This window comes from Neofelis nebulosa, chromosome 1, assembly GCF_028018385.1.
Source record: "Neofelis nebulosa isolate mNeoNeb1 chromosome 1, mNeoNeb1.pri, whole genome shotgun sequence".
NCBI lineage: Eukaryota > Metazoa > Chordata > Mammalia > Carnivora > Felidae > Neofelis > Neofelis nebulosa.
Genome location: NC_080782.1, coordinates 170,205,176 through 170,229,695, shown reverse-complemented (window position 1 = coordinate 170,229,695; position 24,520 = coordinate 170,205,176). Strand labels below are relative to the sequence as shown.

At 41.0% G+C, this 24,520-nt stretch overlaps 1 protein-coding gene across 4 annotated transcripts in view; it reads left to right on the top strand.

Annotated features, from left to right (window-relative positions):
- BIVM (basic, immunoglobulin-like variable motif containing) overlaps positions 1–24,520 on the top strand; it is an 80,365-nt gene that overhangs the window by 40,668 nt on the left and 15,177 nt on the right. For 2 of the 4 annotated variants that reach the window (XM_058743204.1, XM_058743194.1), the window contains exons 9-10: positions 618–714; positions 1,585–3,252. In XM_058743204.1, coding sequence (XP_058599187.1) covers positions 618–714; positions 1,585–1,878 — 391 coding nt within the window. In that variant the 3' untranslated portion in view covers positions 1,879–3,252. Of the gene's footprint in view, positions 1–617; positions 715–1,584; positions 3,253–5,857; positions 6,378–11,606; positions 11,783–14,161; positions 14,278–14,748; positions 14,836–17,799; positions 17,861–20,072; positions 20,217–21,998; positions 22,207–22,629; positions 23,731–24,520 lie in introns of those variants that run through there. The other 2 variants (XM_058743210.1, XM_058743187.1) reach the window with 2 other exon arrangements.

Genomic DNA, 24,520 nt, shown 5'->3' with positions numbered 1-24,520 from the left:
CTATACAATCAATCATGTTATCTGTGAGTAAACACATGTTAACTTTGAAATCTTTTGAAAACTCGACTCTAATTGAAAAGGAAATATGGGCTGTTTCTACTCTAGCCTGTAGGATGTCATTTAACGGGTTGATAAATATGTATTTCATAATGAAAGTAGCCATTTTTTGTTTTTGTTTTTGTTTTTGTTTTTTTCAACGTTTTTTAATTTATTTTTGGGACAGAGAGAGACAGAGCATGAACGGGGGAGGGGCAGAGAGAGAGGGAGACACAGAATCGGAAACAGGCTCCAGGCTCCGAGCCATCAGCCCAGAGCCTGACGCGGGGCTCGAACTCACGGACCGCGAGATCGTGACCTGGCTGAAGTCGGACGCTTAACCGACTGCGCCACCCAGGCACCCCGAAAGTAGCCATTTTTTGAACTGAGAATCTTGGCAATAGTTGGTTAAGCAGACTTGTCATAAAAAAAGAATTAGGGCTTAGGATGTGGAACAATCTTGTTATGAAAGAATTATCGTTATGGTAATATTGTAGCAAATTGCTCATGTGAAAAGTTCCATTACAGTGGTATTTTGTACTTAGAGAAAAGTGTGCTTTATCCTTCCTTTTGCACTATAGGTGGGCAGATATTGTTACTGATCTCAACACTCAAAATCCAGAATATCTAGATATCCGACACTTAGAGAGGGGGCTGCAGTATCGAAAAACAAAGAAGGTAAGAACACCATTGTATCTGAAGATATTTCCCAAGCTGACAAAAGGCACTGTTTTACTCAGTACTCCTTAGGTTGTAAATAACAGAAATCCAGTTCAGATTATCTCAGATAGAAGAGTGAAAATTATGTTCAGGAAAGAGGGGTATCTTTAGAATGAAAACACAAGGAGGGTAGCCAGGAATCAGAAGGGACTGGTACCTGGTAAAAGAATGGTGGCAGGGGCCAAGTAGCTTCTCTGTCTCATTCTTCTGGGAGTTATATGTTGTTCTTATCTGTCTGAATATTTACTTTCTGAAGATCAAGAACTTCAACTTATGTCTCCCTTTCAGGTGAGCAGTCTAGATAGGCTGAGAGTGGCCTGCCCAGGCCCAGTCCCATAGTTTTGGCCCAGCTTGGGTCAGGTGTTCACTTCTGAGCCAAATGAACTGTGGCCATGAAGCAGAGTCATGTGTACAAACAAGGAGGCTTGGGGAGGTTCTCAGTGAAAGTAGATTCTGTGGATTGAGTTGACATTCCACTGATATGGTCCTACTAACATCAAGAACATATAGGAGACAGGAAGAGGAATGATCTTGGTGTTTGGATTGGGCAGATGGGGAAGCAGCAGTGTGTGTGACCAGTGGAGAGTCATATGGGTGGTGGGGGGGTTGTTTTGGCTCCTGTGGGCATTGTTATATTTTTGTAAAGGCAGCTGGTCAAGAATGATGCCGGATAAGGTGATCTGATGATATCTGAAAAGCGTAAGTACTGTTTTGAGGCAGGTGAAGGGAGAAAAATAAGGCAATTCATAGGAACCCACATTATTAGTATAATTAATTTCCTTTCACTTTCTTAACACAACTTTTTTTTTTTTTTTTTTTTCTTCTCAGGTTGGGGGAAATTTGCATTGCATCATAGCATTCCAGAGACTTAATTGGCAACGATTTGGCCTTTGGAACTTTCCATTTGGAACCATTAGACAAGAATCACAACCTCCAACACATGCCCAGGGAATAGCCAAATCTGAGAGTGAAGATAATATCTCCAAGAAGCAGCATGGGCGCCTGGGCCGGTCTTTCAGTGCTAGTTTCCATCAGGACTCGGCATGGAAAAAGATGTCCAGTATCCATGAGAGAAGGAACAGTGGTTACCAGGGTTACAGTGATTATGATGGGAATGACTGACCATGTTGGGTACTGAACAACTTGTGTTATAAACACGACTGCTCTATACAAGACTGCATTAAGACAGTAGAAGGTTTTATTAAGTCTACACTAAATAGGAACAGAGCTTGTGGTACAAAATATAACCTTGTCGCTCTCCAGTAAGTAAGCTTGTATATGATTATGATGGGTGATTTCAGATATAGAAGCAGGTAAGCACAGATTATTGTCCTTTTAAAGAGTATATAAACATTATGGACAATTTCACAAAATCCAATAAAATTACATATAAACAAATCAAACACAAATTCACTTAATAGCATCATGATTTGAAATACTTAAGCATGAAGTGGTTTCTTATAACTCGATCACCACAAATTTGTTGCAGATAGTTTTATTCCTAAACTCAAGATAAAAGGTACCATCTGCCCTTTTAAAGAAAATTGGGGCTGTTGATTTCTAGCTTTCTCTCATGGTTAAAGCTCATTTAAAATTATTTAGCGAGTCTAGAATTCTTTTACTTGCAAGCAGCATCTTGCCTGCCTCATTTGTTTCCTGACTAAGTTTTTCAGGATCCTCAATAAAGAGGCAAAGCGAAGACTCAAGAAACTGATCTTTTCTATTGGTGCATTGATTCGGGATATTCTTGGCTTTCTTGACTTGGTATGTTACCATCCAATATTGACAAGATCTTCAGGCCTTGAAAGACTTCTGTCTACAGTGAACCTTGTTTTGGGATAGAATAAAAGAAAAGTGGAATTCAAAGTTTCTATATCCAAGGTAATCTGTGAAATGAGATCTTCCAATATTTGACTGGTCCCTGAGTGTGGAGTCCTATGTTGTTAACAGCATTAAAGATGCATTAGGAATGCCATTGCCACTCAGAGGACAAATATCCATATTCCCAACTCTGAGCTGCTTCCTTTTTTAAGTCATACAATTAGCTGTTTGTAGTGAGTGTTAAATAGTTCAGAAAGAGTGGATTTCATGTATTTCAGCTCCTCTCTAGTTGATGTCAATTTTTCTTCTGCTGTCAGCCTGTGACATGTTCTTTCATTTCAGGGGCTGTTCATGACTCAAATCAGTAACTTGATTATTACAAGGTGCTGAATATGTTGGTAACCATATTGCAATACACCTCAAGGAGAGGGTTCAGATTTTTATTTTAAAATATTTTCATTTTCTTCTCTTTTGAATTTTATATCCATTTATCCACTCAGACATGCCTAGCCTACAGACAGGGATATATATTGTGAAATGGTCATTTTTCTGAAGAGAATATTTTGCGTGAAATGCAAAGGATTGAGAGATTTGTAGGTTGTTGATTTTGTTACTTCACACTGGAACTTTTAAGAAGTTTTCATCAAATAAAGTTTTGTTTTCTACTTTTAATAATGTGAATATTGTGAACCTTTCTTTTACATAGGGAGTACCCTTGGAATTCGGTTTGAAGCCCGTGACAATTCCGCCTAAGTAGTATAAGAAACCATCTTATATCTGATTTTTATAATCAATGAAACAATATACGTTATGACTATAATTTTAGATTCCTGTAAGACTACATAATAGGAAGTAGAAAATTTAATTATATAAGCTTGAACCAAACAAAGTTGTCATTTTTGTAGGTCAAACATGGTTGAATATCAGCAGTTTCACTGAGTTTAATGAAATATTTAAGAGAAGAGGTAGATAGGAGGAACCAAGAGGAAAGGAGACAAATGCAACATGGAGAATACAGTAACACCTAGGAAAAGAGGATGAGTTTATACAGATTGCCTATTGGCCATAAATAATTTTAGAAAAGTCTTGATATATAGGATTACTTAATAACTTGATATACAAGTTTGGCAGTTATTAAGAGCATAGTAAGGTTTACAGAGACTAATTTTCCAAAAACTATATGCAAGTTACTGCACACTTCTCTTTCAAGATTAGTAACACTCCTGTCCTATTTGATTTATTGGTCATCTCTTCCTAGGAGTCTCCATAGAAGCACTGAAGGCTCAAATACTGGCTCTATACTTGCTAGCTGTATCACGTAGGGGAAGTTAAGATGAATATTTCTGTGTTTATTTCCTCATTGGTAATATGGGGATAATATCTATTTTACAAATTGTTTTGAAGAATAAATAAGTTAATGCACATACGGTGTTTAGAACAGTGATTTTGTAGATAGTCCTTGCTATCATTTCTCCAAATGATGTGTATTTTACTGCTCAGAATGTTGATAGTGAGCCCTTTAAGCAGCATCTAAAGGAGCCAATTCACTGTAAATCGAATATACATCCCTTAGTTCCTGTTCCTTCAAAAGAATATTTTGTACTCAAGAAATGTTGCTCTGGTTTTAAAAGCACTTCTAATACTCAAATGCCTTCATTGGCTATTTGTTTTTACTCAGCTCTTAGGCATAAAAAATGTTCATTTAGATCAAATCCTGAAACTGTTCCTTTCCATATTACTGTGTCCCATCTTTAGGCCAAGCTGGTGCAGCAGCAAAAACACTTCCAAATTTTCCTTTTCCCAGACACCTAACAGAGCTCAGGCAAGTTGCTCTGTGAGCCATCACAGTTTGTACATTAGTTTTACCCGTAGCATATTCTCCTTCAATCATTAATTTAACACACTAATTTGATTTTAAATTCTTTTTTTAAGTTTATTTGTTTTGAGAGAGAGCGCGCATGCACATGCATGAGTGGGGGAGGAGTGGAGAGAGAGAGGGAGAGAGAACCCCAGCAGGCTCCACGTGAGTCCCGGGCTGGGTCCATTTCAGGAACTATGAGATCATGACCTGAGCCAGGATCGAGTTGGACACTTAATCGACTGAGCTACCCAGGCCCCCCTCAACAAACTAATTTGAGCACTATGACCCCTTAGGTGTTTCATATTAAATCACTGACCTCAGAACGACCCCAGGGAGGTGGCATCTCCACTTTATTCAGACTCTCATTGGTGAAGAAACTCGCTTAGGATCATATGGTGTCTTCTACCATACAGACTGGGTGGCTTAAATAACACATTTATTTTCTCACAGTTCTGGAGGCTGGAAGTCCAAGATCAAGGTGTTAACAGGTTTGGTTTTTCCCGAGCCTTTCTCTTTGGCATGCAGATGGCCACCTCCTAGCTGTGTCCTCACATGGTCCTCCCCAGTGTGCACATCCCTGGTGTCTCTCTCTGTGTGCCCCAAATTTCCTCTGATAAGGACGCCAGTCAGATTGGATTAGGTTTACCCTCACAGCCTCATTTTAACTTAGTCACCTTTAAAAGGCCCCATCTCCAAATAGAGTCACATTCTGAGGTGCTGGCTGGGGTTTAGGGTTTGGATGTTAAATCCAAATTTTAGAGGTGCACACAACTCAGCCCACAAACACAGGGCTATTGTGTGGCTCAGTCAGGATTTGGACCAAAGGCTGCCTGGCTTGCGGGGAAATTCTCTTTCAGGGGGTGCACGATGTACTGGAGAGCTTTAGATTAGAGGCCGACAGAGGTCATTTAGCGGGTATTTATGGAATCCCTAAGTGTTGGGAGTGGGGCTCTAACAGTTAACAAGAGAATTCTTGGTTTCAATAAGTTTATAATCTACGTTGCAGGTGGGGAGAGGGGGGAATAAAAATGGAATAGGCAGTTATATTAACCTCTGTAAAATACAAGTAGGAACAATTTGTGGGGATTATTCCACACATGGAGGAAATGCAAAAAAAAAAACAACAAAAAAACAACACTTTGGGAAGTGGTTTTGCTAAAAACCAATTTTTGATAGTTTTGTCCTAAAGTTGGTATTAAGAGTTTGCAGAAGTGGCGGCCGGTGGGGCGGGGGGATGGTACGGAAAAACCACATGGAAATCAATGACCTCAGAGCACAGTTCCAACATCTGGCTGCGACAGAACGCCAGCGTGGAGCAAGCTCGGGAATGACAAGACGCAAACACGGAGGCTGCACCACCCCCTCGCTTCCGGAAGGAAAAGGCGCAGCGACTATACGTAGGGCTGTGAGGCGGGACTTCCGCCCTGAGCAGCTATTAAATGGAAGCGGAGACCGGTCGGCCCAACCCATTTTGTGTGGATTTACGCGTTAACTCTACGGGACAGTCGGTGCTGGGGGACCCCCTGGCTGTTTGGTCTGCGTACTCCCCTCACTGCTCTTCCGCTAAGAGGGCACACATTTGGGCCAAACCTTAGGAGAGAGGAGGACTGGCGCCTCCCTGACGCCGGCCATTCTCTGGGCTCCCGTCTTTCTTCCGTGAGGCAGTGTCAGCCGCCAGGAAGTGCCGTTTTCGCCGGTGCCGGTTTTCCCTGGAAACCCTGTATTATTTTCCATCTTCCCTGGGTGGGAGCAGGGGGAGCCCCGCCCGGGCCCCTGCGGTGGTGCAGGCTGTGGTAGGATCGGAATAGAAGGTCTCCCGCGACCCCGCCGCCGAGTGTCGCTGGAGGCCTCATGGGGGTCCAGGGGCTCTGGAAGCTGCTGGAGTGCTCCGGGCGGCAAGTGAGCCCGGAGACGCTGGAAGGGAAGATCCTCGCCGTGGGTATCCTTAACGCATCGTCGGTTCTCGGGTGCAGGGACCCGCGTCAGGCAGTTACTCCCGGCTCCCTTTTTTGGGCCCAGCGTGGTGTTGGCAGGGCGACGGTCTCCCGCGGGGTAGCAGTGGCATCTCCTTCGCAACGTTTTTTCTTCAAGTGTCTGCTTTCCCCCGCTTTGCAGGAGTGCCACGCTGGGCTGCAGTCCTCTGGTTTTATCACTTAATAAACAGTGCTTTACAGGCAGTGCTTTCCTCCTCTCGTCTGCAAAGTGGAGGTAGTAATAGTTTCTGCACGCGGGGTTGGTATGAGGAGTAAAGGGGTTATTTAAGTGAAAGCTTAGTTAATATTGTAAAGGTTAAAAGCATCGGTCGGCTTGGGAGGTCAGCGTGGAGTTAAATGAGGCGGACTTCCTACCGGTAGTGTTGCTCGCGTGTCCGGAGTCCTGCTCCACTGCTCCACTTACGCGTGTTAGAGAGAACAAGGATAGTGTGGACAGGTGTTTGACCTTTTTTCTTTTTCAAAAGTAACTTTTACAATTTTTTATTATGAGTTTTGGACTAGGGAATTCATGTAGTACAACAGTGAAAAGATTTCAAAAGGTACACAGTGGCCTTTTTTTTTTTTTTTTTTTTAAACCTCCCGGCCTCTGTAATAGGCTTTTAAAAGATTGTCGTTTGTGCATATGTCTGTCTGGTTTTGTGTGTGTCTTTGAAATTAAGTGTTTTTCTGCTTTATCAAAACCTGTGAATGCTGTTTCTGAAGTTTTGGTCTTTTTATAAGTTAAGCATCCTTCTCTCCCTCCTCCTCCTCCTCCTTCACCTTTGAGTGGCTGTTCTGGAAGCTGGTGGTACCTTGTGCCAGTCCCTAGGTGGGCACAGGAGCTGTAATCTAGGAGGACAAGAGTCATGCAAATACTTGCTGTCGGCGGTAAATGCAGTTTAAGAGTATGTGGGAGTCCTGCGGAAGGGGCCAGTGAGTGAGGAGCTGTCATTTAGTGTGGAGACATCTTGTACACGATGTGACACTGATAGTTTTTCAAATAAAGTTAAGATGATGATTATATTTTCTGCAGTGTGAGTAATCTTGAAATACACCCATAATGAGTTTTGCCTTGCTTAAAAGTTTTTGAAGGATACCTTGTATCCGGGAAAGGGAAAGTCTGTTGTTGTTTTAAAGCAACGCGCTATTGCTGCCCTCTAGTGGTTCTTCACTGCTTTCTGAAGATTTTCTTCATAGAACTCTATGGGAAGGAAAGCAGTTTTCGGTGACAGGAACCCTTCAAACTTCAGCAAAGACTTAGGCATTTTATGTGGCAGCCTCTATGAAGAATTGATGATTCGTAAAATCACTGAGCTGACGCATGAAGTTCAGCATTCTGATTTTCTGGGAAAATCAAAGTAAGGAAGGTAAAGCATTTAATTTAGAATTCAGGTGACCTGTGTTTTAGATGACTCGGGAGCTCTTTTGGGACATGAAATAATTTTCATGAGGTTATTAAGTTTGTCTGAAAGAACAAACCATTTAAAGAGGACTATCAATGATCCTCCAGTTATAAATACAAGCTTTTATAGATATATGTGTGTGTGTGTATAAATATAAATATGTAAAAAGAATATTTGACTGCTGTCCTATAATTGATTTTGCTTTGTTTCATTTTCTTTTTTATATTTATTTATTTTTTAATTTACATTCAAGTTAGCATATAGTGCAACAATGATTTCAGGAGTAGATTCCTTGATGCCCTTTACCCATTTAGCCCCCCCCCCCCCCCACATCCCCTCCAGTAACCCTCTGTTTGTTCTCCATATTTAAGAGTCTCTTATGTTTTGTACCCCTCCCTGTTTTTATATTATTTTTGCTTCCCTTTCCTTATGTTCATCTGTTTTATATCTTAAAGTCCTCATATGAGTGAAGTCATATGATTTTTGTCTTTCTCTGACTAATTTCACTTGCATTAATACCCTCTAGTTTCATCCATGCAGTTGCAAATGGCAAGATTTCATTCTTTTTGATTGCTGAGTAATACTACATTGTATATATATACACCACATCTTGTTTATCCATTCATCCATCGATGGACATTTGGGCTCTTTCCAGCTTTGTAACATTTTCATGGGAATTCGAATTCAAATACCTGACCTATATTCCAATATTTTTGTCTTCTATGTTAATGAAGAAATTTTCCATGACACATTATATTCGTAATTTACTCTTGGATCCTTAAAATACATTTTTTTAACCATTTGTGGATGAGTGCCTTGTTTATTTATATAATCTAAATGCATCTAATAATAATTAACGGTTTAACTTTTGACTCTTGTGGACCTTAACATTTGTAAACTGCATTTAACTCTGTTAGCAAAATATTATACTCTCTTTAGGCTATACATACTAATGGAGATTAAATTTTAAATCACCTAACAATAGAACTAAAGTAATTTATCTTTTGTTTCAAAATGTTATTGGTCCTTTGGGTCTTATCTATGAAATGATTCTGGCTTTGCTGCGGATTTAACTTTTTTCCAGCCCTGGGATGAATTTAATGCTCCCTTTTTTAAAAATAAACTTATTGAAATTAGGCAAGTCAAAATATGCAAATATTTTCAGAATGCCTTATTTTATATAATTTTAAAAAGTAATTTCAAGCTGGAGCTTTCAACCCTAGCTGAGACCACTTAAGATTAATTAAAAAAAAAAAAAAAGATTCATCTCAGTATCTTTGATTTAGAATTTTAGGCATATCTATGTTCAGTAATCTATGAATTAAAAGTTTCCTATCCAGTTTGAAGAGTTGAGAGCCACTGATCTGAAATTAGGTTTTCTCATTGATCATAACATTCAAAATAATGGTTTAAGTAGAAACTTAATACTGTCCAACAGTGTAGCAACCAGAAACAAGCCAGGCAGAAATATTTTATCCAATACAGTATAGGACTAAGTCAACACCAAATCCTACTTCCAAGGTAGATCCTTTATCCTGCCACTTCTTGTCTCCACCATTGCTGTGTGCTTTTACTAGGGATGTTATAATTAGTTTATTCCTCACTCATCCACTGGGGTGATCTTTAAGTCACATTCCGGTGGCTGCACATGCACATCAACTCTGTTGCTCCTTTGGCTCAGATCTTGCCACATTGTCCTTCAGTGGAAGCATGCTTCTCTCTTAGGGCATTCACATTTGCTGTCCCTCTTGTCTCACTGTTCCTCTTGTTCATTCAGGACTCCACTATTTCTTCACATAGGCTTTCCCTAAGTAAAGAGCTACTGATCCCCACCCCCCTTGTCCTTTTACTCTGCTCTATTTGCTTTTTTTGTATTATACCTATATGTATTATAGTATATCTATAATATATAATATGTATCTATTCATTTTTCTTCTATTTTATTGTTCATCTTCCCCATTGGAGTGCAAATTTCTTGGAGATGGATACCATATCTGTTTTGTTCAGGGCTATGTTTACTGTTCTATCTCAAGATCTTGGGATCTTAGCCTGGCACATAGTAGCACTCAAATATAGGAATGAATATAATAATAGCTTGCTTTCCACTATTTTTTTCATAGTATTTATTAAGTTAATTGTTGATTGGCTTAATTTGTTTTACAGTTATAAATTAGGTAATATACATTCACTTAAATACTTGACTGTTCAGCTCATTTAATAGCAAGTATTTGTTGACTCCTATATGTCCTGTGAAAGGGGAGCAGTGCACAAAAACATGGTCTAGACAAGGCATGGAGCCCATGGTTTGGTTTTCCCCTCCACTACATTGTCAACTCTACAAGGGCAAACTCCTTGTTTTGTTCAGTGCTATATCCTCAGTGGGTTTTCTGCCACATAATAAGCAATACGTTTTGAATAGGAGCACATAAGTGGAGGTCTTTGTCTGGGCTGAGGATGTGACGCATAGACCGGGACCTATGAGTTGGAGATAACTAGGCTAAGTGAGAAACTCAGGCAGAAGAAGGGGCATGTGAGAAGACCCTGGAGGCAGGAAGGGTCTACCTTCAAGACGGGCTGAAAGGTGGAATTGATAGGATCTGGTAGTGTTTGGATGAGGGGAGTGTAGGGGATGACATTCAGTGATCTGACTCCAGTGAACAGGTTTCACTGTAATGGGGACGTAAGCAGCCTGGTAGAAAAGACCTGTGTCTAGTTTTGATCATGTGAAGTTGGGAACATCTGTGAGGCATCGGGTAGAGGTGTCATCTAGGCCATCTAGTCTGAGGGTCAGGACAGAGCTCACGTAGGGAGAGGGTGTGGTGTGGGGGTGCTGAGGTGGCCTAGGCAGCCCGTGCAGCAGGAGGAGGGGAGAGGGCCTGAGGGAGAGCACTGCTGAAGCCAGGCTTGAGTGGAGAATTAGAGGAGCTGGCAAGGAGATTGGGAGGGGCAGACCGGGGATGCATCCCTCTGTCGTGCGGACACGTAGGAGTAATTTGGTAAGAAGCAGTTTTTACAAAGGTTAAATATAAGCAAACTCCAAGAAGATGTAAGTTACTTGTAATTGCAGAAGAGATAACTATTGTTAATATTTTGGTAACTGAACTTCTAGTTTTTTATATTTAACGTATCCTGTATGTTATAAAATGTAATTATGCATTCCGGAGTTTTGTGACCTGTTTTGTCTCCTTTAATATTTTGTGATTGTCTTTCTTATCACTATATATGCTTCTGTAGCTTCCAGTTTTGAGGGCTCTTTGGTATTTCAGCAAATCAGTATATCAAAATTTAGTTTAAAGATCTGTTGGAAACCTTTTACATTGTTTTTCATGTTTTTATTACTGTAAACATTCATAAAAGTAACTCTTATTGTAAGTCTATGATGATTTTCTGAGGACTAATGTCTGGAAGAAGTAGTAAAATAGAATGCAAGTTTTTACATTTTTTTGCTATGAATTGCCAAATTGTTCTCCAGAAGAGTTGTGCTAATTTATGAAAATTCTGTAGAGATTATTAGTTTTCTTTAAAGAAGCAATTATTTGCAATTAGATTTTCTAAAAGGACACATCTATTGATGTAAGATTTTAAAATTCAGTATGTGAACAGTAGTAACAAGGGTTCAAATAAAATTAACTGATTTTAGGTAGATTCCATCAGGGCTAAACATTCTCCAATTTCAAATGAATTGTGATGAGTGCTTAGTTTCAATGTTTAGATGATATCGGTTATTGGGAAGTTGAAATTGTGGGGGTGAGGGAAGAAAGTCCAAAATCTTTCCTTTAACAATTCTACCAGATATTAGCATTTGGTTGAACCAGGCACTAAGAGGAGTCCGGGATCGCCATGGGAACTCGATAGAAAATGCTCATCTTCTCACTTTGTTTCATCGGCTCTGCAAACTCTTATTTTTTCGAATTCGTCCTATTTTTGTGTTTGATGGGGATGCTCCACTGTTGAAGAAACAGACTTTGGTAAGAGTCATCTGTTTTTTTTTTTTTTTTTTTCTTTCTGCATTCTTAGAGAGAAAGAAAAGTTCGGGGCACCTGGGTGGCTCAGTCAGTTGGGTTCTGACTCTTGATTTCAGCTCAAGTCATGACCTCGCAGTTGTGGGATTGGGCCCTTGTGTTAGCCTAGAGCCTGCTTGGGGTCCTCTCTCTGCCCCTCCCTTACTTGTGCATGAACGCATGCTCGCTGTCTCTCAGAATAAATAAACATTTAAAAAAGTTCATGTATAATTTTAATTTTCTCTTTATTTTTTATTAAAAGAATTTTTTAAAAATGTTTACTTTTTTTTTTTAATTTTTTTTTTTTCAATGTTTTTTATTTATTTTTGGGACAGAGAGACACAGAGCATGAACAGGGGAGGGGCAGAGAGAGAGAGGGAGACACAGAATTGGAAACAGGCTCCAGGCTCCGAGCTGTCAGCACAGAGCCCGACGCGGGGCTCGAACTCACAGACGCGAGATCGTGACCTGGCTGAAGTCGGCCGCTCAACCGACTGCGCCACCCAGGCGCCCCAAAAATGTTTACTTTTGAGAGACAGAGCATGAGCAGGGTAGGGGCAGAGAGAGAGAGAGCGAGACACAAAATCTGAAGCAGGCTCCAGGCTCTGAGCTGTCAGCACAGAGCCTGATGTGGGGCTCAAACTCACGAGCCATGAGATCATGACCTGAGCTGAAGTTGGAGGCTTAAGCGACTGAGCCACCCAGGCTTCCCAACACTTTTTCTTTTAAAAAAGGATTATTTGTGAGAGTACCTCCTGGGTGCAATGCTAAAATTCAATTTTTAATAAAACTACTAAAATTCTTACACCTGGGATTTTTCCTTCTAGAGTATCTTTGTAGCTGTTCTATGCATGTTTCAGCTATGCTGCTGAGCGCTACAGAGAACCTGTTGGGGAAATGCTCTGAATCTGAGATTGTGGGTCCCCAGTGTTTAAACACTGATGGGATGTTAGGAATAGGTGATTTTGTGTGGTGCCAGGTGTGATTAAAGTGGATTATCGAGGAAGGAAATTAGCCAGGATATAAAACAATGATAATGAGTTCCTTCCTTCCTTCCTTCCTTCCTTCCTTCCTTCCTTCCTTCCTTCCTTCCTTCCTTCCTTCCTTCCTTCCTTCCTTCCTAGAACAAGAGTGGGGAAGGGGAAGAGAGAGACAGAGAGAGAATCCCAAGCAGACTCTGTGTTGTCAGTGCAGAGCCTGACTCTGGGCTTGATCCCACAAACTGTGAGATCATGACCTGAGCCTAACTCAAGAGTTGGATGCTCAACTGACTGAGCCACCCAGGCGCCCCAGGAGTTTCTTTATTCTGAAAGTAGTTTCAAACAATGTTGGAACAAAGAAGTGAACTTTGGAGTAATTGTGTATGCCCCAAATGATAGCACCCATTTGGACATAGGACTTTTATGTGTTGAAAATGCCAGCTCATCACTTCATAATTACATTGGACAGGCATTGTCTAAGTAAGTGAGAATATAGGATAAAAGTAAGGATCTGCAGTAGCTTGGGGATATTTGTTCCCTCAGTAAAAGGTGTAGATTCGCATGTTGCAGTTTTAAATTATCCAGGATACACTGTATCAGGCACTCCTTGGAAGGATTAGACAGGAAAGAACTCCAGAATTTATCTAAAGTAAACAACATCTCCCCAATTCCCCTGCCCCATGATTAAAGGTGTTAGCTAACACTACTGTAGTCATCATTTTGTAATATATAAATGTATCAAATCAACACATTGTACACCTTACACTTCCACAGTGTTATATCTTACTTTAGAAGGGAAGAGAATGTTTTGTGTTTCTTCCTTATATTCTACCGTAAGCATGGAGACTATTCTGTTTTTTCCTACTTGGACATTACTTACAAGATACTTCTCTATAATTTAAGATTTCTTATGATATAATCTTGGATGTTGAGGGACGGGGTGGCATCTGAGTAATGTTATTTTATAAAGGCCAATAGCAGAAATTGGTTTTGGCATAACAGTGATTTTTACAGAATACATTAGTTAATTGATATAATCCTTTGGAGAAGCATTTACTTAACTATATTGTTAAGTTTTAGGCTTCTGGGGACATTAAAGGATATTTAAAAGAAACTGAAAATAAATTAATCGTTTCCCAAATACTGTATACTAGTTAGTTCTTTCAGTAATTGCTAGATGGAAACTTGGTGTGCTTTACATATCAGAGACCTGAACATTTTCACTGATAAACAAGACTTTGGAGGAAATACTAAAGCATCCATAGTCTGAAAGCTCAGACAAACCACATTCTATAGAAAAAATTAGAGAAATATTTTTAATATACTAATACCCTGAAATAGAATCCTCTACCCTTTCTTTTCACAGGCTAAGAGAAGGCAGAGAAAGGATTTGGCAACGAGTGATTCCAAAAAAACTACAGAGAAGCTTTTGAAAACATTTTTGAAAAGACAAGCTATCAAAACTGCCTTAAAAAGCAAAAGGCAAGAAGCAAATTGCATTAATTTTAAAGACTTAAAACTTTTAATTTTTTGTTGGGTTAACGCTGTCCCTAACTTTAACTCAGCAGATAATAGGTGGTAACATGAGAAGGGTAAGTGCGGTGTCCATTTGACCTGGTAATTTGAAGTTGTGAAAATTCTCTGGTGGGTGTCAGCTTTGATAAGGAGAGAGAACGGCTGTAATGATGCATTGCGTGCACTTTGTACTTGTACGAGGCATGTGTCCATGCCTGTAGCCGAGGCCCTGGCCGAGGTGCTGGGGAGCCGCCCCCATTCTCTCCAGGCCGTGCTTCCTTCCCACCTCAGTGGCCTGGGCAGCCAGGTCAGCAGCGAGAAACCTGTTGCCCTGTGTCTCCCCTCTTCTCACCTCCTCAACAGGGCTTGTGTCGTCAAAATCCTGACTTAAAATCCTAAATCCCGTTACCTGTGTCGAAGTCTGTGTGTGTTTTTCAGAGATGAAGCGCTCCCCAGTCTTACTCAAGTTCAAAGAGAAGATGACCTCTATGCTTTGCCACCTTTACAGAAGGAGGAAAAAAACAGGTAAATGTTTAACTATTTACAAATAGTAATTGTCTGTGTATTTAGACAGATTTAAATCTTTGGGTTTTATCTGCATGATGAGGCATGTGGGAATGAATGCAACTGAAAATGCATTCTCCGTCCCTTTTAGAATGTTTTTCATTTTTCATTCTAACTTGTACTTGTGTTTTGGCGGTTTGTGCTGATTGTTCTCTTCTTTCTGCAGACCCCGTGTTAGCACTGTTGATGTTTCATTCATACACATGTTTCTTACCCTTTGCATACACTTGCTGTCTCTACCTGTTTCTCAGCCCATGTCTTCTGTCTCCTACCATCGTGCTTAGAGACCACACGCAGCGTCCTCCTCGCTAAATCCAGTAGACACTTTGCAGGCCTCAGCTGACCGCACTTTTCAGCCGCGTGTGACACGGTGCCTGTGCTGTCCAGCTACCTGGGAACCTTTCTGGCCACTCTTTCTCACGCCCCTCTTCCTCTGGCACTTCCTCTCGCTCACTGTTAATTGTCACAGCTTCTGTGGTTGGAGTGTGCCTCTGCCCCTACCTGCCCCCATACCTTTCCCAGGGGTTCCTGAGACCCCAAGTAGCTTTTGAATCAGGCCATTTCTGTTTATCTTCATCACTGCCACCATCGTCCTTTCTTGCAATTACCGTAGTGGCTTCTACACTTCTTTCTCTGTCTTTGTCTTTGGTTGGTCTTACCCTTGGCTGGAACTCCTACCCACCATGCTCAATCTCTTCTTTATAGTGTAGAATCTGTTAAAACCCAAATCTGATGTCATTGTGTAGCCTAAAACACTTCCTAGCTTCTCATTTCTTGAGGATAAATTCCAGCCCCTTAATCACATGCTTCCCATCCTCACCACCCGCTGTTTTTATTTTATTTTTTTTCCAATATATGAAATTTATTGTCAGATTGGTTTCCATACAACACCCAGTGCTCATCCCAAAAGGTGCCCTCCTCAATACCCATCCCCCACCCTCCCCTCCCTCCCACCCCCCCCTCCCACCCCCCATCAACCCTCAGTTTGTTCTCAGTTTTTTTTTTTTTTAATTTTTTTTTTTTTCAATGTTTTTTATTTATTTTTGGGACAGAGAGAGACAGAGCATGAACGGGGGAGGGGCAGAGAGAGGGAGACACAGAGTCGGAAACAGGCTCCAGGCTCCGAGCCATCAGCCCAGAGCCTGACGCGGGGCTCGAACTCACGGACCGCGAGATCGTGACCTGGCTGAAGTCGGACGCTTAACCGACTGCGCCACCCAGGCGCCCCTGTTCTCAGTTTTTAACAGTCTCTTATGCTTTGGCTCTCTCCCACTCTAACCTCTTTTTTTTTTTTTTTTTTCTTCCCCTCCCCCATGGGTTTCTGTTAAGTTTCTCAGGATCCACATAAGAGTGAAACCATATGGTATCTGTCTTTCTCTGTATGGCTTATTTCACTTAGCATCACACTCTCCAGTTCCATCCATGTTGCTACAAAAGGCCATATTTCATTCTTTCTCATTGCCACGTAGTATTCCATTGTGTATATAAACCACAATTTCTTTATCCATTCATCAGTTGATGGACATTTAGGCTCTTTCCATAATTTGGCTATTGTTGAGAGTGCTGCTATAAACATTGGGGTACAAGTGCCCCTATGCATCAGTACTCCTGTATCCCTTGGATAAATTCCTAGCAGTGCTATTGCTGGGTCATAGGGTAGGTCTATTTTTAATTTTCTGAGGAACGTCCACACTGCTTTCCAGAGCGGCTGCACCAATTTGCATTCCCACCAACAGTGCAAGAGGGTTCCCGTTTCTCCACATCCTCTCCAGCATCTATAGTCTCCTGATTTGTTCATTTTGGCCACTCTGACTGGTGTGAGGTGATATCTGAGTGTGGTTTTGATTTGTATTTCCCTGATAAGGAGCGACGTTGAACATCTTTTCATGTGCCTGTTGGCCATCCGGATGTCTTCTTTAGAGAAGTGCCTATTCATGTTTTCTGCCCATTTCTTCACTGGGTCATTTTGTTTTTCGGGTGTGGAGTTTGGTAAGCTCTTTATAGATTTTGGATACTAGCCCTTTGTCCGATATGTCATTTGCAAATATCTTTTCCCATTCCGTTGGTTGCCTTTTAGTTTTGTTGGTTGTTTCCTTTGCTGTGCAGAAGCTTTTTATCTTCATAAGGTCCCAGTAATTCACTTTTGCTTTTAATTCCCTTGCCTTTGGGGATGTGTCGAGTAAGAGATTGCTACGGCTGAGGTCAGAGAGGTCTTTTCCTGCTTTCTCCTCTAGGGTTTTGATGGTTTCCTGTCTCACATTCAGGTCCTTTATCCATTTTGAGTTTATTTTTGTGAATGGTGTGAGAAAGTGTTCTAGTTTCAACCTTCTGCATGTTGCTGTCCAGTTCTCCCAGCACCATTTGTTGAAGAGACTGTCTTTTTTCCATTGAATGTTCTTTCCTGCTTTGTCAAAGATTAGTTGGCCATACTTTTGTGGGTCTAGTTCTGGGGTTTCTATTCTATTCCACTGGTCTATGTTTCTGTTTTTGTGCCAACCACCCGCTGTTTTTATACCGTGTACAGGCAGGCTTTCTTTCCCTTGTTTCCACATGTTTATAGAACTTCCGGTTTCTGCCTGGAATACTTCTCTGCATGAATGTTCCTCATGCCCTACAACTAGACCTCTCACTTACTTGGGGCTCAGGGCAATCAGTGTAATTGCCAGATTCCAGAATGCTTTTAGGACCCCCCAGATTGGAGAGAGGTGACTTTCCTTATTACTCTTCTCTTGTGGTGGAAGTTACTAGATCATACTGTAATTGCTCACTCACACGTGTCCCCTCCAGACTGTGGGAACAAGGGCAACTCATGTCTTGCCATCTTACTCACCCTTATAGCCCCTGTAGCTAGCAGCCCCTTGGCTCAAGCAGTATTTTCATAAGTCATTAAATCATAGATACTGTAAACGTATGCTTGGCTTTCAGTTCAGAAGAAGAAGACGAAAAAGAATGGCAAGAAAGAATGAGTCAGAAACAAGCATTACAGGTACATATGTAATTTTTGAATTCAGAATATGTTCTACCATTTGAAATGAATGACACAAAAATGAATAATGAGGTGGCGTGCATTTATGAAAGTTCCTGAAAAACAGACGCCTTCTTTACTGTGCATGTGTGTATAAGTGTGCACGTGTGAATATACGTATGAGTACACATGCGCCCACGCACATTTATGTGGAGTTGGTTGGCCATTATGTATATCCAGATATCCAAAATAAGCCATCTTTCCTTTACAACCAACCAACCAACCGACCAACCCACCAACAAATAGTAAAATTTGTTTTACTCTGTGTAAAAATATAGAAAAGGTAGCACCCATAAATGACTTCAGGTAATTCGGTATATGTTAGTCCATTCTCCCTCCCTCCTCATTTCGGTTGAGTACCTGTGTGTGTCTGGGTACATCTGTATGTGACAGGTATACATGTATGCACACATGTGTAACCATGTCTGTGCTTAGGTTCCACTCGCCCATTGCCGTGTAACTGGGTGACGTGGAAATGGTTGTTTGTGTGTCGTCTTCTCTCCCCGTTCTGGGGGTTGGTGAGCTCAGCGAGGCAGTGCTGTCTGCATGACTGCCGGGTAGATGCAGACAGACTGTAGCTGGGGCTGGAGCCCCCTCCAGGGCTTCCTCACTGCATGTCTGCCAGTTGACGCTGTCAGTCAGAACACCTGCCTGGGGCCTCTTCGTGTGGCCTGAGCTCGTTCACAGCGTGGCACTGTGTTCCAGGCGCCGGCATCCCAAGAGCCAATGCCTGGCAGGGCCCTGTGGCCTTTTCTGGCCGGCTTCAGAAGTCGTGCAGTCTCCCCTCCTGCACGTCCTGTCTGTGAGAAGCTGGTCCACCCCCTATTTAAGGGGAAGGATTACATGAAAAGAGGGATCAGAGAACGTGTGGTCATGTTCTAAAATCATGACCACACACGTTTTAATGGATGACATTTTTATGAATTGTATATGTCTATACATATGAATTTTATGAATTGTATATGTCTATACAAGTTTTTAAAATTTTTTTCAAGTTTCTTGAATAGTGGGTAACATTCTTTGATTCCCAACTTAACTGGTCTTTTATGTTCCTCTTGTTTTGGTACATCTGGAAAAAGACCTTTGAGCTAAAACCTCAGGCTCAGGATCCCTCAACTTGTAGAGGTTCTGCATTATTAATGTAGTGAAAGATCGCAGTCTTAGTGAAGACATGAGCACTGTGGTCAGAAAGTCCTGCATTTAAGTGTGGGCCCTCCTGTTCACTAGCTGTGTGATCTTAGACATAGTAACTTCTCCAAGGCTGGCTGGCTGGCTGGCTTGCTTTTCTTTCTTTTTTTGTAGAAGAAAAATAATAATGATGCTTCTTCAGAGGGCTGCTGGGAACATTACTGAGGGAAAAGCATGGGTGTTGTGAGCATGACTGGCCTGTCCTCAGTGCTGGCTGCTTTGGACATACACAATACACCATGCCTACATACAGGAAAGCTAACTGTATTATTTTATTTTCTTTATAGAAGAGTTTTAAAGCACTTTTGGTAATTAGTTAAAATTTAGAAAAGTTTTATACTTTTTCATGTCTGTGAATTTTTCACTTTTTATTTCACTTTTGATCATAGGTTAAGACCAAAGCAAAACTAATCTAATTAAGGGAGTTACAAATAATGTTTAAAGATCAAAGGCTCATCCCTGCCTTAGGGCCTTTGTACTTGCTGTTCCTGCAGCCTGGGATGTCCTGATCAGGCTTGTTGGTGTCTTTCAAGTCCCTGTTCACAGGTCATTTTTTAATGAGGTCTTTTCTGTCTACCAGTAAATGTTTTTTCTCTTCCTGTTCTCCTAATCAACTCTCTTAATCAGATTAACCTGCTTTATTGTCTTGTTCATTCACTTATTTATTTATTTCATTATTATGTCTTTAGTTCACTCCTAAGAGTAGGGACTTTATCTGGCATGAGCTGCATAATACCCTAGCACCCAGAACAGTGTCTGGTACATTAGGGGTGTCTGGTAAGTATTTTTTCTACTGGATGAATCTGTGAGTGAATGGCTTAATCTGTCTATTCACTGGTACCTAGTGCAGATTATGTACAACTGTGTTTAGTCTGTTGTAGATTATGTAGAACTATGTTTGTAAGTGCAATAAATATCTCTCAGGATAAATAGAATTAAGTGTATGAATTGTAAATTTCACGGTGTTATGTTTTACTCTTTACAGGAAGAGTTCTTTCATAATCCTCATGCGATAGATATTGAATCTGAAGACTTCAGCAGCTTGCCTCTTGAAATAAAGCATGAAATCTTGACTGATATGAAAGAATTTACCAAGCGAAGAAGAACATTATTTGAAGCAATGCCAGAGGTGAAATATACAACAGCATATCCATGCTTACGATTAAGAACTTCAGCAAGATTTTTCATTAGAAAAAAGTGGAAATTGATAAGCATTACTTATATAATATCTGCTTCTAGTAAACAGCATTTGTGTCTCCGAGATCCTAGGAAGCATCATATGTTTATAAGTTTGAACTTAGACACACTTCTTCAAAGAAGCCTTTTGACTTACCGTTTAAGACCAAGTCTTGCCTCCTGCTCTGTCTTCTCGTAACACCCTGTAATGTTTCTTTCTGGTTCTGAGCATTCACATGTGCCTGTCGTGCTCACTTCTGTAATTTCAGCACCTATGTCGGTATCTTTCACATAATAAGTGTTCAGTAGTGGTTCAATCCGTAGCTTGGAGCATCTGTGCTGGCTCTACAGCCACAGAAACCTGGAGCAGGTGGTGTGAGTAGTTGGGGTCAAGCTTGTCTCCTGGTCATGCTACACCAGAAGTTACTACTGCCTTTAGTGGGCAAATGAGCTTTGTTTCCCTTTCTACTGCTACTACCTATGATTTCTCACATCATTCTCTAACTCACTGGAGGACAGAATATGCATTTTGCAGCAGCATTATTCCTGATGAATGGATGTAGTATTTTTTTTTTTCTACAGACTTTTGAACATTTCTTAAATTGATACCAAAAATATGCAAAAGGCAGACAGGCGCTCTTTCTTTCCCTATCACTTCTTTGTTTTTCCATGAAGTATGTGAACATTGGAAAATATGAAGGTACACAGAAATGATATACAAAGGTTAGGAGTAAATTTATTTTCATTTCAGGGGAAAAATCCAGGCTCAGTCTGTGTATCAAGTACTTTATTTCTTAAGTGTGAAAAGATCTCTGGCTGGCCTTTGAGGAGATACAGTTTGGGTTATGTAAACAATGGTGGGAACACATGGGAAGAAGGGAGACGGTCCTTAATGATTTTCTCCCCTTTGTTCTCTTCCTGCCACCATGGAGCTTGGGGTCTGTAGATGGGAGGGTAGTGTGGCTCAGCCGCCCATTGAATCTGTGCTTCTGATAGCAAAGGGAAGTGCTAGGTCAGCCAGGTGGGTCCTTTGTATAATCTGTACATTGGGCAAATGCAATATTGGTAATAGTAATGATGGTAAATAATAACATAATAGTAATAGGAGCAATATAAAGTTGGCAACCTGTTTTTGATCCCGTATCTACCACTTACTAGCCTTGCAACTCTAGGGAGGTTAGTTAACATGTTTGTCTCAGCTTCTTCATCTGTAAATGGAGATAATGGCATGTGTCTCGTGGGGTGGTTGGAAATAATATGGGATGACACGTAAAAGCTCTTAGAAGAATGCCTTCCCAGGAATTGCTTTATAAATGTTAACTTATCATTAATAACTGTGGCTGTTGTGATTTATTTGGTGTCTTTTATAGGTCAGGGACCGTGCTAGGCACCTTACTTGCATTCTGGAAGGTTGCCTATCTATTAAGCCGTAATCAAAATGTCACAGTGCCTGGCATGCATTACATGCTCAATAAATGTTTTTTGAGTAAATCATTAAGTCATAAACAGTATTCGTGATTTCTTTTGCCCAGTTCTTTCTGTTTTAAAGATTATTTTTTAATAAGGCAGTTATAGTTTTTTGCTAGTATTCAAATTTTACTTTTATAATACAAAAATATCACCAGTGGGAAAAGTCAGTTGCTCTTTGTCCCCTTTTGGGGAAAGGGATGGAAATGTGGGAATATTATGTGTATTTAATACAAAAGAATCATTATTTTTATTTATTTTCTTTTAGGAGTCTAATGACTTTTCACAGTATCAGCTCAAAGGCTTGCTTAAAAAAAACTATCTAAACCAACACATAGAAAATGTCCAAAGGGAAATGAATCAGCAACAGTCCGGACAAATCCAAAGACAATACGAAGAGGAAGGGGGCTTTTTGAAGGAGGTAGAGTCGAGGAGAGTGGTCTCTGAAGACACTTCACATTACATCTTGATAAGAGGTATCAGGCACCATCACTTACCTGATGGTTGGAAACCAAAAATCTATCGTGTTTCTGAATTCTATGAACTAGACTCTACTTGTGCAGTAATAAATGTATGTAGTTGTTAATGGATTACCTACTATTGTACCAACCCTTTTTATTTTTATTCTTGTAATTTACTACTTTAACATTTAATTCCAGTATAATTAACATACAATGTTATGTTCATTTCAGGGGTATGTTATAGCGATCCAGCAGTCCTATACGTTATTCAGTGTTCATGTACCAGCCCACTTTAAAATTAATAAATTAACTCAGTGCTGATTAAATGAAAAATTGTAACTTCATTTATGAGAAGCAGCGTTGTTTTATTCATCATACTAGAGGTATAGTGTCTTACTGTAAAACTACGTAATGAGAAATGTTTTAATTCTTCCTCAGGTATTCAAGCTAAGAAAGCTGCAGGGGTGGGTTCAGAGGTTCTTCCTTCTTCCAGTGAAATGCAGAGCAAGTCTTTTGACATGAAGTCCTCTCCATGTGGAAAACCAAAGCCACAGGAAGAGCCTGCCACCACCCCTCCTCCTCCAAGAACGTCCCTGGCTGTGCAAGCTGCCGTGCTGGGGGGCAGCTCGGAGGAGGAGTGGGAGAGCAAGGGCCGAAGGCAGTCTGATGGGGAGAACGTACCCGTGTCACCGCTCACTCTCTTAGCTATTCAGAAGGCTCTTGACGACGACGATGAAGACATGGAAATGCGCGCAGGAAACGATGTGCAGACGGGAGCGTCAGGAGTGAAAAAGCCGCCTGAGGAGGGTTCTGATGAGGAAACTGATGAAGGCCTTAAGGAAGTTGATGGAAAAGGAATGCTGCTGCCAGCAGGACCCCACCTGGCCTGTGTGAACTCTGCACAGGAGTGCGACACCAGCCTTGACGGTGGCCAGAGGCCGGCAGACTCGGCTCATGTGTCACAGCCCGTCAGCGAATCTCGTGTTCCAGAAGAAGAAATGTCACTGAGGTTCACTGTGGCGAACACAGCCTTTCAGACAAGTGATGAGTCCGCAGTTAAGGGTAGAAAAGATCCAGTTCCTTCAGAAAGCACAGTGAAGAGACACAGCGATGCACCCGGACTCCAGAGTGGAGGAGAAGGGACTCCAACACCTCCGACAAGTTCGAGTTCTGTATTGAGGGATGAAACATATGCCAAAGTGTCTGAGCTGCAACCAGACCTTTGTCCATCGGGCAGAAAATATGTTTCCTCTGTTCTTTCAAGTGAGGACGAAGCAGAATGTGAAAAAAGTCCTCTTTCTAAAATCACTGGCACTGTCATTTTTCATGAAACGAGTAATACACAAATTGTCCCTTCAGAGGCAAAAAGGAACTTGGAAGATGCGGGATTGTTTGATGCTAAAGAGAATGAGAATTTCCTGAAAACCGTCCACGAATCTGCAGCCAAGAACCCAGTGGAATCTGCAGACCAGGACTTCATTTCAGTTCCAAAGTCCACGGAGCCAATGGAAATCGACTCTGAAGAAAGTGAATCTGACGGTAGGTGCTTGTGCTGTTTCAGAGATTCGGAACTGCAGGGTTTCTCATCCGCAGGAGCCGAGGGTTCCTTTAGTGTAGTCTCGCTCCCGCTTTGTTCTGGTGATGAACTAGGGACCCAGAAAGGTGAAATGACTTTGCCAAGGACACAAAGTTGGTTCTTTCTGTTGTTTTTAAAAGGAGGGAGTCCCCTGCTCACGCTCTGTCTCTCTCTCTCTCAAAAATAAATAAACATTAAAAAAAAATTAAAGGGAGACCTGGGGTCCCAGTTGGTTAAGAGTTCGACTTCGGCTCAGGTCATGATCTTATGTTTCGTGGGTTCGAGCCCTGCATTGAGCTCTGTGCTGACAGCTGGGAGCCTGGAGCCTGCTTTGGATTCTGTGTCTTCTATTCTCTCTCTGCCCCATCCCCTTGTAGTCTTGTCTGTCTGTCTGTCTCTCTCAAAAATAAATAAAAAACATTAAAAAATTAAAAAAATTAAAATATAAAAGGAGGGAGTACCTTAGTTGGAAAAGGTAAAGGTGAGTCTTTTAGTTTTTTATAACTTCTTGTTTTGAAATAATAACACACTTAATAAAATTGAAAGACATTACAAAACATCTTAGTTCCTTTACCCAGTACCTCAGTGGCTAGCATTTTACCACATTTGCTTTATCGTATCTTTTTGTTTATATACATTTATATGTACATAGACTTCTATATGGCTATCCTCATTTTTTAAAAATGTTTATTTTTCAGAGAGAGAGAGAGAGAGAGAGAGAGAGAGAGCGCGCACAAGGAAGGGAGGGGCAGA